We start from the raw sequence: 19,689 nt of genomic DNA, 5'->3' as shown, positions 1-19,689 counted from the left end.
AAGTCCAATATCTTTTCATAACAAAAATAACTAGAATAGAAAAAAAAATCCTCTACCTGATAAAGAGCTTCCACAAAACCTACAGCTAGCATAATACTTAATGGTGAAAAATTGAAAGTTTTTCCCCTAAAATCAGGAACAAGACAAAAATGTTTGCTCTTGTCAATTCCATTCAATATCTACTGCAGGTTCTAGCCAGGAAAATTTAGGCAAGAAAAAGAAATAAAGGTACTTAGATTGGAAAGGAAGAAATTAAACTATCTGTATGTGTAGATGAAATAATCTTGTATGTAGTAAATCCTAAGGAATCTATCAAAAAAGTTAGCACTAATAAATTAGTTTCGTAAGTCTGCAGAATACAAGATGAATACATAAAAACTTAATTGTTGCACGAAGACTTAATGAAAATGAAGAGCTAAATGAAAAAGAGATAAGCAATATGCCTGATAAAAAAAAATCAAAATAATGGTCATAGATACTGGACTTGAAAGAAAGGTGAATGAACTCAGAACTTCAACAAAGAGAAAGAATGTATAAAAATAACCAGTGTTAGCTGAAGTATTCAGTATCTGAAATGAAAAATGTCCTGGAGGGAATCCACAGGTCAGAGGATGCAGAAGAATGGATCAGTTATCTGGAATATAGGAGATGGAAAGCAACCAAGCTGAACAGCAAGAAGGAAAAATAATTTAAAAAATGAGAATAACCTGAGACTCTGCAACATCATCAAGCAAAATAACATTCACATTATAGGGATCCCAGAAGGATATGAGGGAGAGAAGGGGGCAGAAAACATATTTGAAAAAAATAAGAGCTGTAAACTTCCCTAATTTAGGGAAGGAAACAATTGTATCTACAAAAATTAGTCAAAGGACAAATAAAAATATGTAAAATATAACACTGTATACACAAAATATGGAAGGAGCACAAAGGTTTCATGCTTTTATGTGTTCAAATTTAAGTGCAATTAACTCAATACACACAGCTATACACACAAGATGTTCTATATGAACCCAATGGTAACCACAAATGAAAAACTTATAATAGGTACACAAAATAAAGTAAAAGGAATCCAAGCATAACATCAAAGCAAGTCATCAAACCACAAGAGAAGAAAACCAGAGAAGAAAAAAGGAATAGAGACCTACAAAAAATACCAGAAACCATTAACAAAATAGCATTAAATACATATCTATCAACAATTACTTGGAATGTAAGTGAACTAAATGCTCCATTCAAAAGATATGAGATGACTGGCTGAAAAACAAGACCCATCCATATACTGTCTACAAGAAAAGAACTTAAACCTAAACACTCACATAAACTGAAAGTGAAAGGATGGAAAAAGATACTCCATGCAAACAGGAAAGAAAAAAAATGCAGTAGCAATATTTATATTAGACAAAATAGATTTTAAAACGAAGACAGTAGTAAGAGACCAGGGACAACATAATGTTAAAGGCATCAATCCAATAAGAGGATGTAACAGTTATAAATATCTATGCACCCAACATAAGAGCACCAAAACATGAAAAGCAAATATTAAACAGACATAAAGGGAGAAACGGACAGTAATACAACACTAGTAATACCCCACTTACATAAATGGATAGATCATCCAGACAGAACATCAACAAGGAAACATGGCTTTGAATGACACATTAGATCAGATGAACCTAACAGATATATACAGAACATTCCATCTAAAAACAACAGAATAAACATTTTTTTTCAAGTGCACATGGAACATTTTCCAGGATAAATCACATTAGGCCAGAAAACAAATATAAATAAATTTAAGATGATTAAAATCATATTAAGCATCTTTTGACAACAATGATATGAAACAGGAAATCAATTGCAAGAAAAAAACTGGAAAAAAAACCACAAACCTCACAAACATGTGGAAGCTAAACAACATGCTACTAAACAACTAATGCGTTAACAAGAAACTCAAAGAGGAAATAAAAAAAATACGTGGAGATAAATGAAAACTAAAATACAACAGTCCAACATCTTTGGGACACAGACAAACCAGTTCATAGAGTGAAGTTTATAATATTACAAGCCTACCTCAGGAAATAAAACTTTCAAACAATCTAACCTTACACCTAAAGGAATTAGAAAAAGAAAAAATCCCAAAGCTAGTAGAAGGAAGAAATAATGAAGATTAGAGCTGAAATGAATGAAATAGAGACTAAAAAATAACAATAAGATCAATGAAACAACTGATTCTTTGAAAAGTAAACAAAATTGACAAATCATTAGCTAGACTCATCAACAAAAGGAGGACTCAAAAACAGAAATGAAGGAGGAGAAATAACTGACATCACAGAAATACAAAAAATTATGAGAGTATTATAAAAATTATATGCTAATGAATTAGAAAACCTAGAAGAAATGGATAAATTCCTAGTAACATATAATCTTCCACAACCAACTCAGGAAGAAATGGAAAATATGAACAAATCAATGACTAGTGACAAACTGAATCAGTAATAAAACACCCAAAAAATTCTAGGACCAGGTGGCTTCATAGATGAATTCCAGCAAACATTTAAAGAAGAGTTAATACTTATTCTTCTCAAACTATTCCAAAAAATAAGAGGCAGGAAAGCTTCCAAATTCATTCTATGAGGCCTGCATTATCCTAATATTAAAAACAAAGACACCATAATAAAAGAAAACCTAATGAACACAGATGTAAAACTTCTCAACAAAATATTAGCAAACTGAATTTAACAATATATTAAAAGGTTTATTCAGCATGATCAAGGGGGATTTATTCCAGGGATGTAAGGGTGGTTCAATATTCACAAATCAATCAATGTGATACATCACATTAACAAGAAGGATAAAAACCATATGATCTCTCAATACATGCTGAAAAAGAATTTGACAAATACAACATCTATTCAAGATAAAAACTCAAGTGAGTTTAATGGGAATACACCTCAACATAATAAAGGCCATATATAACAAATCCACAGCTAACATTATACTCAATGGGGGAAAACTGAGAGTTTTCCCTCTCAGATCAGGAACAAGACAAAGAAGTCCACTCTCACCTCTTTTATTCAACATAGTACTGGATATCCTAGCTGCAGCAATCAGACAAGGAAAAATAGAAAAAAAAAAAAACCCATCCAAATTGTAAGGAAGAAGTGAAATGATCACTTTTTCCAAGTAACATGATACTATACAGAGAAAACCCAAAAGAATCTACCAAAAAACAAACAAATAATAAGGTTATAGGATACAAAATTAATATACAGAAATGCGTTTTGTTTGTATACATTAATAACAAAGTAGCAGAAAGAGAAATTAAGAAAAACGGTCCCCTTTACAATTGTCCCAACAAGAATAAAACACCTAGGAATATATTTAACCAAAGAGGTGAAAGACTTATACTTCGAAAATTATAAGACATTAATGAAAAAAATTGACCACAATACAAAGAAATGGAAAGATACACCATGCTCATGAATTGGAAGAATTAATATTGTTAAAATGTCCATACTACCCAAAACAATGTATAGATTCAAAGCAATCCCTACAAAAATACCAATAGAATTTTTCACATAAGTAGAACATATAATCCTAAAATTTTTATAGAACCGCAAAAGACCTCAAATAGCCAGAGCAACCTTGACAAGAAAGCTGGAGGTATCATAATCCCAGACTTCAAGATATGCTACAGAGCTATAGTAATCAAAACAATATGGTAATGGCACAAAAAATAGCCACAGAGATCAATGGAACGGGACAGAGGACCCAGAAATAAAACCAACCGTACACAGTCAATTAATCTATAAAAAGGAGGCAAGAATATACAGTGGGAGAAGACAGCCTTTTCAATAAATGGTATAGGGAAAAATGGACATCAACAGGCAAAAGAATGAACTGGATGGCTTTCTTACAGTATACACAAAAATAATCTCAAAATGGATGAGGACCTACATATGAAACCTGAAAACTCCTAGAAGAAAAAGTAAGCAACAATCTATTGGACGTCAGCCTTAGCAACATTTTTCTAGATATGTTTCCTCAGGCAAAGGAAATAAAAGCAAAAATAAACTATTGGGAATACATCAAAGTAAAAAGGTTTTGCACAGCAAAGGACACCATCAATAAAACAAAAAGGTTAACCTACTGAATGGGAGAAGATATTTGCAAATGACATATCCAATAAGGGGTTAATATCAAAATATATAAATAACTTCTATAGCTCAACACATAAATAAATAAATAAATAAATAAATAAATAAATAAATAAATAAAAATTGGGTAAAGGACCTAAATAGATATTTTTCCAAAGAAGACATACAGATGGCCAACAGATACCTGAAAGGATGCTCAATATCACCAGGCATCAAGGAATGCAAATCGGAACCACAATGAGATATCACTTCATACCAGTCAGAATGGTTAGCATCAACAAGACAAACAAATGTTGGTGAGGATGTGTACAAGAAAAGAGAGTGCTCCTGCACTGTTGGTGGGAACATAAGTTGGTGCTACCACTATGGAAAACAGTTTGAAGGTTTGTCAAAAAATTAAGGGCACCTGGGTGGCTCAGTTGGTTAAACGTCTGACTTCGTCTCAGGTTATGATCTTGCGGTTCATGAATTGGAGCTCGGCATCGGGCTCTGTGCTGACAGCTCAGAGCCTGGAGCCTGCTTCGCATTCTGTGTCTCCCTCTCTCTCTGCCCCTCCACTAATCGCACTCTCTTTCTCTCTCTCTCTCTCTCTCAAAAAAAAAAAAAAAAGAATAAAACATTAAAAAATTTTAAATAAAAAAATAAAACTAGAAACACCATATGACTAGCAATCCGAGAATGAAATCAAAATAACTACATTTAAATACCATCAAAAAGAATACTTAGAGGGGTGCCTGGGTGGCTCAGTCAGTTAAGCATCCAACTTCGGCTCAGGTCATGATCTCGTGGTCTGTGAGTTTGAGCCCCACGTCAGGCTCTGTGCTGACAGCTCAGAGACTGGAGCCTGTTTCAGATTCTGTGTCTCCCTCTCTCTCTGACCCACCCCCGTTCATGCTGTCTCTCCCTGTCTCAAAAATAGGTAAATATTTTTAAAAAATTAAAAAAAAAAGAATACTTAGAAATGTAACAAAAGTATGTAGGACTTATATACTGAAAACTATAAAACATCATTGAAAGAAATTAAATACCTAAGTAAATGTAAAGACATCCCTTTGTTAACCAATTGGAAGGCTTAATACTGTTAAGCTGTCAATACTCCTCATAGTGGTCTGATTGAACAGAACCCCTGTCAAATCCAATATGGGGAAATTGAAAAAGTGATCCTAAAATTATCAAGGACATGAAAAGAATCCAGAGTAGCCAAAAAAAAAAAAAAAATCTTGTAAAACAGTTGGAGGACTTAACATAAATACAGAGAGAGTGGTTGCCAGAGGGGAGGTGGTAGGGGGAATGGATAAAACAGGTGAATTCCAATTTCAAAACTTACTACAAATTACAGTCATTAACACTGTATAGTATTGCCATAAGGACTGAAATGTAGGTAGATTAATGGAATAGAAGAGTCCCAAAATAACCCATACATTTTTGCCAATTAATTTTCAACAAGAATGACAAGACCATTTAATGGAGAAAACAGTCTCCTCAACAAATGGTGCTGATCTATATGCAAAAGAATGGTATTGGACTCTTACATCATAAAATTAACTTAGCAGGGATCAACAAGCTAAATGTAAGAGCTAAAACTATAATACTCTGTAAAGAAAACAGAGGTAAATCCCCAAGACCTTGGATTAGGCAATGGCTTCTTAGATATGACACTAAAAGTACAGGCAATTAAAAAATACATAATTTGATTTTATCAAATTTGAAAAATCCTGTGCTTCAAGGATATTATCAAGAAAGTGAAGAGGCACCCTACAGAATAAAAGAAAATATCTGAAAGCCATATATTTGCTAGAGTTCTAGTATCTGGAATATATAGAGAACTCTTGCAACTCAAAAAATATGAACTCAACTCGGGGCGCCTGGGTGGCGCAGTCGGTTAAGCGTCCGACTTCAGCCAGGTCACGATCTCGCGGTCCGTGAGTTCGAGCCCCGCGTCGGGCTCTGGGCTGATGGCTCAGAGCCTGGAGCCTGTTTCCGATTCTGTGTCTCCCTCTCTCTCTGCCCCTCCCCCGTTCATGCTCTGTCTCTCTCTGTCCCAAAAATAAATAAACGTTGAAAAAAAAAAAAAATTTTAAAAAAAAAAATATGAACTCAACTTAAAAATGAGTGAAGAATCAAGTAGGCATGTTCCAAAGAAGACATATGAATAGCCAGTAGTACATCAAATAATGTCTAACATCATTAGTCATTTGGGAAAAGCAAATCAAAATGACAAGATACACTTCACACCCACTGGGAAGGCTATAATAAAAAAAGACATACAATAACTAGTTTTGATGAGGATGCGAAGACACTGGAACCTCGACATACTGCTGGCAGGAATGAAAAATGGTACAGCTCCTTTGGAAAACAGTTTGGCATTTCCTCAAAGAGTTAAACATAGAGTAACCATATGACTAACAATGTCACTGCAAGAGAACTGAAAACATATGTCCATACAAAAACTTGTACACAGATGTTCACAGAAGCATTATTCATAATAGCCCCAAAGTGGAAACAATACAAATGTCCATTAATTGATGAATGGATAAGGAAAATGTGAGGTATATATATATATACACACACACACACTGGCATATTACTCATCTACTAAAAGGAATAAAACACTGATTAATGTTATGATATGGATGAACCTTTAAAACATTATGCTAAGTGAAAGAGGCCAGGCAGAAAGGCCAAATATTCTATACCATTAATACAAAATGCCCAGTACAGGCAAATCTATAGAGAAAGAAAGCTGATTAGCAGTTGCCATTTTAGGGGAGAGGAAAATGGGAACTGACTGCCTAATAGGTACAAGGTTTTCTTTTGGGAGTGAAGAAAACGTTGCACAACTTTGTGTATTATTACACAAATGAGTATATTGCTAATATTAGTGTGTTACTAATATTATACAATATTAGTATATTACTAAACCACTGAGTTTTAAGCTTTAAAATAGTGAATTTTAGGGGCGCCTGGGTGGCTCAGTTAGCTAAGCATCTGACTTCAGCTCAGGTCATGATCTCTTACTTGTGAGTTCGAGCCCTGCATTAGATTCTCTGCTGTCAGCGTGGAGCCCATCTCGGTTCCTGTCTCCCTCTCTCTCTGCCCCTCCCCAGCTCGTGCTTTCTTTCTGTCTCAAAAATAAAACATAAAATACAATGGTGACTTTTATGGTATGTGAATTATATCTCAAAAAAATCTCTGCATAACAAGGTAGAGTGACTTCAAGATGATTTCCTACATGAAATGGCTACTAAAAGGCATTTTTATTTCTATATTATTAGAATATTATTAAAATTAGCATTTCTCGGCTTCATTTTAACATGACTCAGAATTTGGCTCATGGTTACAACATTTGTTTACAACAAATCAGTAAAGCAACTGTAATAAAAATATTCATCTATGTAACAGATTTTTAAAAACATTCTCAACCTTTGAGTTACCATCTGGATTTCTACTGTAAAGGAAATATATAACTTTAAACTAAAAATTAGATCAGATATTCAACCTTATGCAAGTTTACAAACTAGCAAAATAAATTCAAATGTAATACATAAATTTATACTTTGAAAAATAAAAAACTTGTGAATTTGCAAACTCAAACAAAAATAATGGAAACAAGCAACGATCCTCAATCAATACACTACACCATTAGGTGAAAGTTTTCTGGGAAAACTTTAAGATGGACAAATCAAGCTGACAACTCCTGAACTCACTGAACACTCTTAACATCATTAAGAAGGGAACAAAGCAGACATTTAACCCTCCTGATGGATATGAAGAATTAAGATTATTTCATGATCACTTACAAAAGCATTTTTGCCAATATATGCATAAATATACACATACGTAACTTTTTAAGTCTCTTAATATCAATGCACAAAAGACAGTTGGGATAGAGGGATAAGGTGAATAAAACAAATGTGCAATTACATACCCAGAATGTGGAAAATTTTACAGAGCAAATTATATAGTCTCTTTAACAAAAAAATTCACTAAAGAGAGGGGGAACTATTATAAACAAAAAGAGGCTTATGGAAACCATAATTTGTCTTCCAAACTGGGATACTTTTGAAAGTGATAGAAAGTTTTATTCATAAATATGCAAGACAATAGGCATGAACTGGTACCACTCAAAAGCCTCAATCAAATACAAGGTATGGGCTTTCTTGTTGGCAATATAGTTTTGCTTTTTATTATTATTTTTTGAAAAAGATCCAATTAGGAATCTAAATGTGGTCTGAACATGACATGAAAAGATATTAAAGAATCACTGTCAATTTTGAGATGAATGAAAATGACAGTGTAACTAGGTTTTATAAAAAACATCCTTGTCTGTTAGAGATATACACTGTCTGTTAGAGATGGTATCTGTATTTTGCTTTAAAACACTGTTGGGGTGGCAGTGGGGGTAGGAAGTGTAGGGGAAATATGTGAAATAGTATTGACAAAATGTTGATAAGTATTGAAGCTATGTAATGGGTCCACAGGGATTCATTAGACTGCACTCCTCCGTTTATGCATGTTTGAAAATTTTTATAATATAAAGTTAGCTTAAAAAAAAAAAAAAACACACAACATTTAACATCACCCAGCATGGCAAAACACATTTCTGGCTTTGACTTTCTTATAATGACACTCCCACAACTCTTAACTTGCCAAAAACATATTGGTTAGGCTTAGTCATAAAATGGAAATCTCAAAGGGAAATCTTTAAAGGAGAAACAGCTGGTTAATCTCAAAGGAAATGTAAAAATCCATTTTTGACTTTCCCACTGAAAGATTACTCTGAGAGTTCTTTTCTGGACTCACGGTGGTTGGTTATGGCGCATGTAGGCATTGGGATTTGTAAGAACTCGGTGACGAGATTCATACAGCCTTGAATATTAAACTGAGTCAGCAGCCCCAATTTGAGATTATCCTCTGTTTTTGGCAAAGTCATAATTCTAACTTCTGCCAAATATAAAATGTATTTTATGGGGTATTAGAAACTTCAAAAGCTATATCTGAATGAAGTCTCTATTGCCATTGGTGTCTGTTTTAACTGTGTATGTTAAGTACATTGTTTTGTTTTTTGAGAATTATTCTAAACACTCTTAGCCCCAAGCTAAAATTTAGTCTAAATAATTACTCACCCTTATGATGGAATTCCAGACAAAGAGAAGCAAAAGTATGCAGACTGGCCTTTAAAATGTTTTAATCATTGAAACACATATTTCAATAGTTTTGTACTCGCCTCCTATTTAGACCACTTACACTGTGATTTTTCTTAGATCCTGGCCCAATCTTTTACTGTTCATGGATTTTAAATGCAAAATAATACAATTTAGGAAAGTTCTTGACAGAATTTCTTTCTATATGTCAGATTCCCTGACAGGCAATGGCATTTATAGAAATTACAGAAAAGCCTTCAGGGGAAAAATACCAGATATATAATAACTGAAAATTAAATCAATTACAAAAAAATAAGAAATATAGTTTGCATGAAACTTCAAGAAATTTAAATTAAAACACTGCTATTTTCACAAGAAGTTCCTCAGTAGTTTAGAAGTTCAAGCCATCAAGTCTAAAAGGAAGTCTGCTTTAAAAAACAAGGCAGAGGGGCGCCTGGGTGGCTCAGTCGGTTAAGCGTCCGACTTCAGCTCAGGTCACGATCTCACGGTCCGTGAGTTCGAGCCCCGCGTCGGGCTCTGGGCTGATGGCTCAGAGCCTGGAGCCTGCTTCTGATTCTGTGTCTCCCTCTCTCTCTGCCCCTCCCCCGTTCATGCTCTGTCTCTCTCTGTCTCAAAAATAAATAAAAACGTTAAAAAACAAAAAATAAAAAAAAAACAACAAGGCAGATAGTTAATTCCTGAGAAAAGTGCTATCAGGGACATCATCTCAAGGTGCCTTAACTTCATTTTCTTTGATTAAAGGCATTTAAATACATCTTTTAAAGAAGGAGCAAGGGAAATTAGGGTAAACTGAAAAGTATTTTACACATAAAGCTGTCCATCATAGGTTTATGAGTCATATGTTATGAACCAGATTTCCACTTTCCAACACATCAATTATAAAAGTGGATTTATGGCAGTGAGGAACACACACACATACATGAGATTTTTGGATCATAACTACCACGGGAAGCTAAGTCCCCACCTTTGATATGTGAACAGTAACTTTCCTAGACATATTATTTATAATTGGTTTGCATACCCCCCACGACCCAGAGAGAGAATCCATGTTAGTATTTACTAACCATGTTAGTAAAGCTATAGTAGTCAGAATAATAGTCAGCAAAGGAACAAATGAGGTTACAATGGGATGTTGCAATGAGTGGCATAGTATTTCTATAAATTCAGTAAACTATATTGCAGTTTGATGAATGCAGAGGAAAGGAGACTAAAGGAAGAAATGCAAAATTAAAAAGAATTTTAGAACTGGGGCGCGTGGGTGGCTCAGTCGGTTAAGTGTCAGACTCTTGATTTCGGCTCAGGTCATGACCTCAGGGTTGGTTGGAAGATCACCCCGTGTAGGGCTCCGCGCTGAGTGTGGATCCTGCCTGGGATTCTCTCTCTCTCTCTCTCTCTCTCTCTCTCTGACCCTCCCCTCTAGTGCTTTTTCTCTCTCTCAAAATAAACAAATAAACATTTTTAAAAAGTTATTTTAGAGCCAGCTGTCAGTAAAATTACACTGTAGCATTTCAGTGTAGCACTGTGAATTCTCCCATACTCTTTTTAAAAAAATGTTATATAGGAATAGCAGAGGAAGAATAAAAATGAAACTTTCTCCAAGTGAAGATTTAAACTTCCTAAACTGGATAAGGTTGACAAACAAAGACATACTAGTCCTTGGATGCACTAAATATATTTAACTGCATACCCCTGGCTCTGTTCCAAATGTTTATATTCCTGGAAAATAATGCATAAATAGCCACTAATTTCTTGATTATTTAGTAGCAGTAAAAATGAAAGCAATTTTTATTGGTGTTGTGAAAATGATAAACTTGATTGAACTGAAGTCTGAATCAGTCTGTTTCTACAGAAATTCTATAAGCCTTATATTTTCACGTTTGCTACATTAAGGTCCTTGACCCGGGAATCCTAAAATTTCTCATCAAACTTACTTTCTGCTTCAGCTACTGCAACACAGGAATGGTGTCAATACTTACTAATGTGGTTGCCAGCCACACAAAGGGCTGTCACATGCACCAAGTGGACACACAGATACTTTCAAATTTACGGCACGACTGAGTTCATGTGGGTACGGACATTCAGACTTGCAGCAAGCTGCTCCTAACTAAATGTCTACGCCGTCTGAAGGTACAAAAGAATTCATGGAATCGCCTTGGATTACCTGTGTTAGCAAATACGACTTCCTACTGCAGGACTGGGAAACAGGCATTTTGATCCCCATTTAGTAAATGTACAAATGCACGTTCAACTCTCTTCCCACAAACCAATAATTAGGTTTTGCTCTTAGTGGAAAGAGAGGGAGGCATCACTTACTCTTCATTCAGGGCACACCGACGATTGGTGAGAGTGCCATATTTCCTCAGCGTTTCGGTGAGCTCTGAGTAGAGTTTGTCAGCCAGAGACAGTGGGATTCCTTCCCACACCAGGATGAGAATCACAATCACAGCCGCCTCACAGGTGTGGCCAGCTCGCTCCCGCACCAAACATAGTAGCTTCTCCTCGCTGCAGCTTCTGCGAACCACCTGTGTGGGTCACCATTCCACCCCAACACCCCCACCCCAACCAAAACAAAACAAGGGTCACTTGTGGCAGATGAGAGCATTGATTTATGTACGTATATTTTTGCATGTCTGGGTCACAATTAGGGCAATGTTTGCCAGCTCCTGCAACTTGCCTTTTGCTAGCCATCTATACGGTGGGGTCAGAATTAGGCGGGATGCAAAACCGTGCAATGTTTAGCAGACTGTGCCCAGTACAGTGGGGGGCAATGCCCCCTACATTAAAGCTAGAGCTACATGGAAGACATGCTTGTCTTTTTTCACAAAGTTCAAGGCTTTCAAAAATGACAACATAAAGATTAATGGAAGGTATTTAAAGGATTAAGGGTGACTTCTTCCTATCCCAGGAAGAATCATACTTTTTAGCAAATTGAATGGACCTCGTCTTCGCTATTACATTCTTTCAATTAAATACAGTTTGTACCTAACTTAAAAACTAATGCCTTTTCTTTAAGAGATGACACAAAATAAATATAAGCAATGTTCATTTCAACCGGCATAAATGACTCTTTGATCTGGGTAACCCAATTCTCAGAGTTAGATTAATGAATCAAAATGCCCACGATTGAAGATCAAAGGCCTCATCAGGTCACACTTACCCATTTAGCAATAGGACATCCCTGAGAACTTTTGCCTTCTTTACCAGTATAGATGACTCTTTCAATCCTAATAGCTTTACCCTTCTGTCCAAACCTTAAAAGAAATCCACAGAAACACACACACATAAAATTAGCAAATGAAGCTGAGGCAACCAAAATACTGAACATTTGAGCATAATTTTATTCTATGACCACATCCTGAGAAATGAATGGTTTATTTTTAAAAAATAGGTCTAAGCCAAGCAAACTGGATAACAGACTTTAAGCTTTATACTTCTTCAGTATCAAAATATATGGATAATTGTAATGAACTATTTTGAAATTATATGTTGGGTGAAAATAATGGGAAAGCTTATTTTTAGACATAATTTCACAAAGCACAAAACTTTTTAAAGTTTGTTAAGTTCAGTCTTCTAAGACATATTACTATTTGGTTTTTGTCCTTTACTAAATTTAGCTATTTTAAAACTTGGGGAATCACAATAGATTCTAGTTAGAACTGTTCCTCAAAGAATCTCTAACATTTTTAAAAAGATGGTTCACAAATCACTAGCATCCAGCAATTTTGAAAATATAGGATAGTTCTAGAAATAGATTATATTTTTCCTTAGGACCAAGGCACTACTTACTGCTTGCTAGTAACAAAAGGCACTTAGGGTATCTGCCAGGCTACTAGATGATTATTTAGTGAATTTCTACATACTAATTAGCAACGAATAATTTGTAAATTGGGCAAGAATGATACAAAACATGTCCTTGCTGCCCAGAACGTCTCCTAATATATTTTAATGATAACACTGCCTACCTCTTAAAGAAAGGCACCCTAGCACAGTAACAGCTCACTGCTGGGGATACCAATATGAAAGTTTCTCTTTGCATTGATTATCTCACTCATTAGAGTCTTCTACATGCAGGACTAACTGTGTAGATTCAGGTAAATACTTGCATACCTGTGATTAACAGTAAAAAAAAAAAAATGCAGCTATAAATAGAATCCTCTCTATTTCTATTCAGCATCTCACACTTACCCTCTGCTCATACTAAGGGATAACGTCCCTAGAGGGAACTACTCGTTTACAGCTCTAGGTGAATTTAACTCAACGGCTCCTTTCTTGTGCCACATTTCCCCGCTGTTTCTTCTGCGACCCTTTATCATCAAGTGGGAAAGCCAGAGTGGGGCCTGTCTTTGCAGCCGGTGCCAGCACCCTTGCGCCTGGCAGGCTGGCTGGCTGGTTCTTGTGCGTGCCTGGGTTTTCTGGCATCCATCTCCAAGTGGGCAGCCTGTGCCAGCTCGCAGACTATTAGTCCTGTCAAATATTGTGACTCTCTGGTGAATAGCACAGTGTGTAGTGCTGGCAACCCTGGAATAGCTAAGCCTACTAATAATTACTCAATTTACAATTGTTTACTGCTTTGTATGTGAAAGCTGAAAAAATTCTGACATATACAAAAGGATAAACGTTAATCTGCCCTGTGCCTTTGCGTTAATTACCTTTCTTCCATGATTTCTCTAATAGCTGCCACATTAGGACCTGCTCCTAGATGGGTATAAAAAGGACCTTCATCTTTTTCAATAATTTGCTCTGTTGAGATAATAGAAGATTATTATTTTAGACCTCAATTATACTAAATATAAAGGCTACATCCACAAAGCTTATCCCCCAACTGCACATTAAGGGCCCTAAATGTGACTGTAAACATTTTTTTCTTTAAAATGAATAAATTGATGGACTAATCTATTAGAAAATGTGCCAAATAATTAAGTATATGTACATGCTGGCTGTTGGATAAAAATATATTAAATTACATTTCAGATACGGAATAAGAAATTATTTATTTTAAACAAAATAAGTGGAACTAAACAAAACAGTGAGGGAATTAGATTATATGTAATACCAACTAAAATTCAGTTTTTTGAATTGAAACAAAATTTTATAGCTAACTAGAAGCCTGCCTGATACTTGGATGTTAAAAGATTAAAAATAAAATTTCCTGTCTTCTCTCACCCCAGGATATTGCTCAGTTTTTATTGTCAAGGCACCTTTTTCTCCTCTTGTTTCCCCTCAACATTTAATAGCTGAGTTTTGAAAATAAGAATATTAAATCCAGACCCATATTTGTATGTACTTGAGAATAATTTGATGAGAGAAAATACTGGAGAGAGGGTCAGGTAAAAGGAAGAGGTTCTTGTAAACTACCAAAGATGGAAAGTAGGAGGAGAGGTTAGGATGATAGAAGAAACTGCAGATGATTAGAACTTACCTAATGTTATCTATGACTGCACCCCTGAGGCAACCTAATATTAACCACACAAAGGGGCAGTATGGATCCTCCCTCCATTCTTCTCTAAAATGTGGGGTGTCCCGTTGTAAGAGGAATAAGAAAAGGCGGGCGGACCATTGGCCACATTAGTTTAACATTTGTTTTTTCAAATGTCTTCTACTGTGTCCAAGTTGAGGAACTGTAATAAAGTCTTCATATATACATATATTTATGTATCTATTGGCAAGATGGTTTCCCTATTCCAATGGACCTATTACATATCCTGAATTTTTTTTAAAAAGGTGTTTGTTTAAAAAAAAAAGAAAAGGAAAAAAACATATTTTCTATCAGAAGATAAAACTTTAAAGAGAAAATAGAATCAAAATGAATATAAATTGTACAATATTTCAAGGTTATCAAGGCAGAAAGGGCAACTTCATGAGTATCCAGAACGTCAGCATTACAATTTCCCCCAACTCACCAAGATTGAAGATAATAACTTCCCACTTATGTAGAAATTAATGTTGTGAAACCACTAATACATTCAACCTTGAATTAATACATATTAAAAAGCTCCTACATGAGTTTACATATTAGCAGTTATTTTCTCATTTTAATAGATGTTTTTACTGTCTAGGTGTCTCTCCAGGAGGTGATGTACAAAGAGTTAAACAGATTAATCTAAAACTGATACCTTTATATTTTAAAGGGTTTTATTAGAGGAAAAATGAGCATGCACATTGTTTTAAGTTTTTGGAAAAACAATGTAAGTGAAGTTCTCTCTTGCACAGCAGAAGCATCTGTAATTTAAAGACAAGAAATGTAAGCTTCAGACTTTTTATGAGCCTTTACAAATTGCTGCCAGACTCAAGATTTTTTAAAAAAGAAAGAAAATCCCATATCTGAAGATGAATTTGCTAATTCTGGATAAACACCATGTGTCTCAGTACTTTTCTAGCACTTACCTACACATCTGCATGATGGAAAATCATATTGAGTCTTGACAGGTGTATCCAATAAATTTTTTATAGGAGTATCTAGTAATTTGGAAGGTGACTCTAAAAAATTATTGAGAACAGAACCAGCTGTTCTTTTGGTTGGTGTCTTTTCTGCAGAAGGAGTTGCTTGTTGCTCTAAAGTTTGGGTGTGGCTATCAAGTTCTGCAGCAGTGGTTTGTCTAGTTAAAACTGTGACTGGCCCTGACATTTCAACTTTCACTTGCTTCTGTGATTTGAGAGTTAGAGCCTTATGGTCAAATAATGACTTGACCTGAAACTTCTTCAGATGTTGCTCCATGGTCTCAAGGATGCTCCTTTGCTGTACATTATCACAACTTGGGGGTGGAATCTCTTGCTTAGTTACCTTTTTCCACATTTTGTTTTCTGGTTGTGCTGCCATGGGGCGCATACAGGTATGGGGCTTGGATCCAGGTTCAACCTTAATTGGCCTGTGCATCTGATTATGGCAAGACTCAGTTTGGGGTTGTTGTGTTTGCTGCTGTTCTTGCTTTTGCAAGAGGTGCCACCGTAGAGCAGCATGCTTTTGAATGTCCTTCTGGGGAGGGGTCTGAAGGTGACTTCCTCCCTGGTCAGACACAGGGAAAGCATTTGCTTGGTTATGCATCAGGTACCTTTGCTGAGGGGGTTGTGCCGCTTGGTGACCAGACATGTCTTGGTTTCTACTTCTATATCCCTGTAGAACTGAAGCTTGTTGTGGCTTCTGCTCCTGTTCTTGAAAGCACCTGTGAAGAACATCTTGCTTTGGAGTCACATTATTTGGAAAATATTGCATGTGATGCAAATTTTGAGTCTTGTTTCCTGCAAAGAGGTCAGAATTGATAGTGTGTTCCTTATTTTCTGGAGCTAGGTGTGTATTGTTCGAACAAGAAATCTGTAGTTTGCTTGTATTTGATTTCAAGGTCTGACCATAGGAGGAATTTCTACTATTCATATTCTGCACTTGCTCCAATCCCATTTGACTATTATGAGTCTGGAACTCACTTGATTTCAAATACTGATTTTCACCACGGAAACATTCTTCCATTTTAATCTGGCTAAAGAATGATCCTTCTCTTTGCTGATCGTTGTTGCCTTGGGGGTGAGAAAAAGTCTGGGACATTTGTTCTTTATTCTTCATTTGTAATTTTTGCTGCTGCTGCTGGTTTTGAGCGGTAAGTGAATTCTGGGATGGTTGCGGTTGTGCTGCCTGCTTGTGAGGCTTGTGTTGTAAAAGGTGCGAGTTTGAGAATGGCTCAGTCTCCGAAGCCTGCTGATTCAAGTGCTGTTTCAATGCTGGGGGCATGAGTTTCTCAGTTTGGGGATCTGGTCTTTGCTGAAAGTAAAACCTAGGGGTGCACAGTGACTGCACGTGAGCTTCGGATGAAGGGTCTGTCTTAGAGAAGTGCACCTGGAGTGAGGGTTTTTGGAACTGGAGCTGTTGGTCCACTGTACCTCGAAACTGCCCTTGATTCATCTCACCTTGGTACCTTTGTGGCCTCTGCTCTGGCTGCATTATTTTCTGGATGTATGCCTGCCCTGGGAGCCCCCCAGGCAGGTTGGAATTTCCAGTGTATTGTTTGGAGGTCATTTGAGTGGAGGGGTTGGACTGATACTGAAGAACTGACCGCAGTGATGCCTCATGACATTTTGGATGGGATTCTGCTTGATGAAAGTGAGGGGGCTTCAATTCAATCCACCCTGGTTTCAGATAGGGCTGTGCTGGGGGCACAAGACCTCGTGTTTGTTCCTTGTCTCGACCCTTCGGAATATCTTGCTCTTTGTGTCCCATCAACTGCTGGCAGTGGTCCTGTGGATCCCCACTGCTACCAAGAATTGGTGGGTTATGCTTGAGGCGTTCTGATATTTGTCTCGCTTTCTCAGAACATGAGGGAATAGTCACTGTCCCTGGAGTCCGCATGTCATTCTTGTTGACACAATTATTCTGAGGCCTTTCTGGTAGCATCAGAGAGTGGTTGGCTACATGTGTAGATTGATTAGGACTCGGGGATGACTGTGCCTCGGGCTGACCCTCTATTTTCACTTCCCTTAAAAGAGTTGTGTTACTTTGGTTGGGGTAGTGATGGTGTTCTTCCAAAACTCCATCGTTCAGAGTGCTTTTTCCATCTGAAGGAAGCTGAGAAACCTGTGAAAGAGGAGGAGGGGGAGAAAGAAGCAATTGTGATGGTGGTGGTGTGGTAGGGGCAGAAAAGGAATCCTTAGTGAACACTGAGCTCTGCTTGAAGTAAGCACCATTCATTTCATTTTGCTTTAAATACCGTTCAGAGCTGCCACCAGGAGGCTGCAAATCGCTGCTGGAACCTGAACAGAATTCTTCACCAGATACTAGATTTGCGGTTCCTTGGATATTACTGTTTTCGTCACGAGACGGGCATATCTCAAAAACTGATTTTTGTGTTTCTGGTTTCTGAAAGGGACAGGTCCCTACCATTGCAGCTGTCTTACTGGCTTTGTCAGCATCACAGGCCTCAGTCACCACTGCAACTGGCTCTGGAGGCAGCTCAGAGTTCGAGGTCTGTGGGAGATTGATCTGCCCTGAGGTATGCGATGGGTGAGTGATCTCACAGGACAACTCATTAGTAGCCTGACTGTTAATGGCATGTATGTGAGATGTGGTTTTCTGCACCGCAACGGAAACACAATCTGGATAATATTGAGACAGTGTTTTTTCCAGGAGTTCACCATGTGTGTTTTCCATGGAAGAGGCAGAAACTGTAGCACCATTAGGCATTAGCACTGCCTTGTTTGTAAGAAGTAATATAATGTTCTTGTCATGGTAGTTAGCATTTTTCTCCTCCTGCTCTTTCAGAATCTGAAGCTCTGCTTTTTCAGACCTACTGCAGTTATGTGTTGAAAAGCTGATGAGATCTTTAACTGCATTTTCTTGGACTACAGAGCTTGCAGATTCTCTCTTATCACTCAAGTCGGAGACATTCAGTTGACTGCTGCCTTTGCCTGGATTTCTTTCTTGGCTTTCCCCGAAGTTCTTTCTTTCTCCATTAGCCTTTTGGTCTTGTCTCAATTTCTTGTTCTGATGAAGCCCAGAGAGAGAAGGTTCACTAACTGTGCGTTTTATTCCTCCATTCTGCAAGCACCTGGAATACCCTCTACCTTCTTGTATAAAGTCCGGACTCACGCGACTATTCTGGCTTCTCTTCATATGGGGTATTCCATAATAACTTTTGAAAGACTGCCACTTGGTGTCTCCATTTACTTCTGGATAAGGTCTCTCAGTTAATGGGCTTCCATTCTGGAACTTTAGAGCCAGAGGTTCTGTCTGGCAGATGGGAGAAGGAGATGGTGTCAGGAATGGACTTAGTCTGTTGCCCTCAACATGGTTGGTTCTATCCTGTTCCATCAGGCTTGCTTCGGGGCCATCCACAAGGCTGCCCTCTGAATGAATTCTAAAGAGCATGGAAACAGAAATTGAAGTGCATTAATACATATCTGACACTAATAATAAATCTTAGAGAATAATCATGGCCTTAATATTATCAAAATTCCTAGACTTAGCAAACTATGATACTCCTTTTCATGTTTCAGAGGGACAACCAATAACTACTCAGGATCCGATTATTCTTGTCTTCCCAGCAGCTCTCAAATATTCATGGTCATAGAGAACAAAGATAATTAAAATCACCAGCTAAGGTGGTAAGTTCATACTGCATTAGTAAATAGTATCAACTTCCTTCCCAAATTCTTTCTGTAAAAATGCTAAGAACAAGAAAGACTACCTCCTTTCTTTCTTCTCTAGTACTTTACATATCCAATTAATTCCATTTCCTACATATTCCTTGAATTATCTTCACTGCTACTTGGTAGCCAGACCAATATTATCTCACTTCATTATCTGTTGCAGTCAGTAGCTTTTTAAAAGGTTTCTTCCCTAGCCCAACCTGTCTTCTCTCCAGTCCTTCAAGATTCCTTCA

General features: G+C 36.8%; 1 protein-coding gene across 5 annotated transcripts in view; it reads right to left on the bottom strand.

Annotated features, from left to right (window-relative positions):
• Positions 1-19,689, bottom strand: part of TET2 (tet methylcytosine dioxygenase 2) — a 136,031-nt gene that overhangs the window by 30,612 nt on the left and 85,730 nt on the right. For 2 of the 5 annotated variants that reach the window (XM_047090798.1, XM_047090799.1), the window contains exons 3-6: positions 15,710-19,164; positions 13,975-14,065; positions 12,483-12,576; positions 11,639-11,847 (exon numbers count right to left, since the gene is read on the bottom strand). In XM_047090798.1, the coding sequence (XP_046946754.1) occupies positions 11,639-11,847; positions 12,483-12,576; positions 13,975-14,065; positions 15,710-19,118 (3,803 nt within the window). In that variant the 5' untranslated portion in view covers positions 19,119-19,164. The other 3 variants (XM_047090800.1, XM_047090803.1, XM_047090802.1) reach the window with 3 other exon arrangements.

This window comes from Lynx rufus, unplaced genomic scaffold (assembly GCF_022079265.1).
Source record: "Lynx rufus isolate CCGP_SWC_20201006 ecotype Redwood Valley unplaced genomic scaffold, mLynRuf1.p SCAF_3, whole genome shotgun sequence".
Classification (NCBI taxonomy): domain Eukaryota; kingdom Metazoa; phylum Chordata; class Mammalia; order Carnivora; family Felidae; genus Lynx; species Lynx rufus.
The sequence above is the reverse complement of the archived record's forward strand: the minus strand, read 5'-3'. Positions and strand labels throughout refer to the sequence as shown.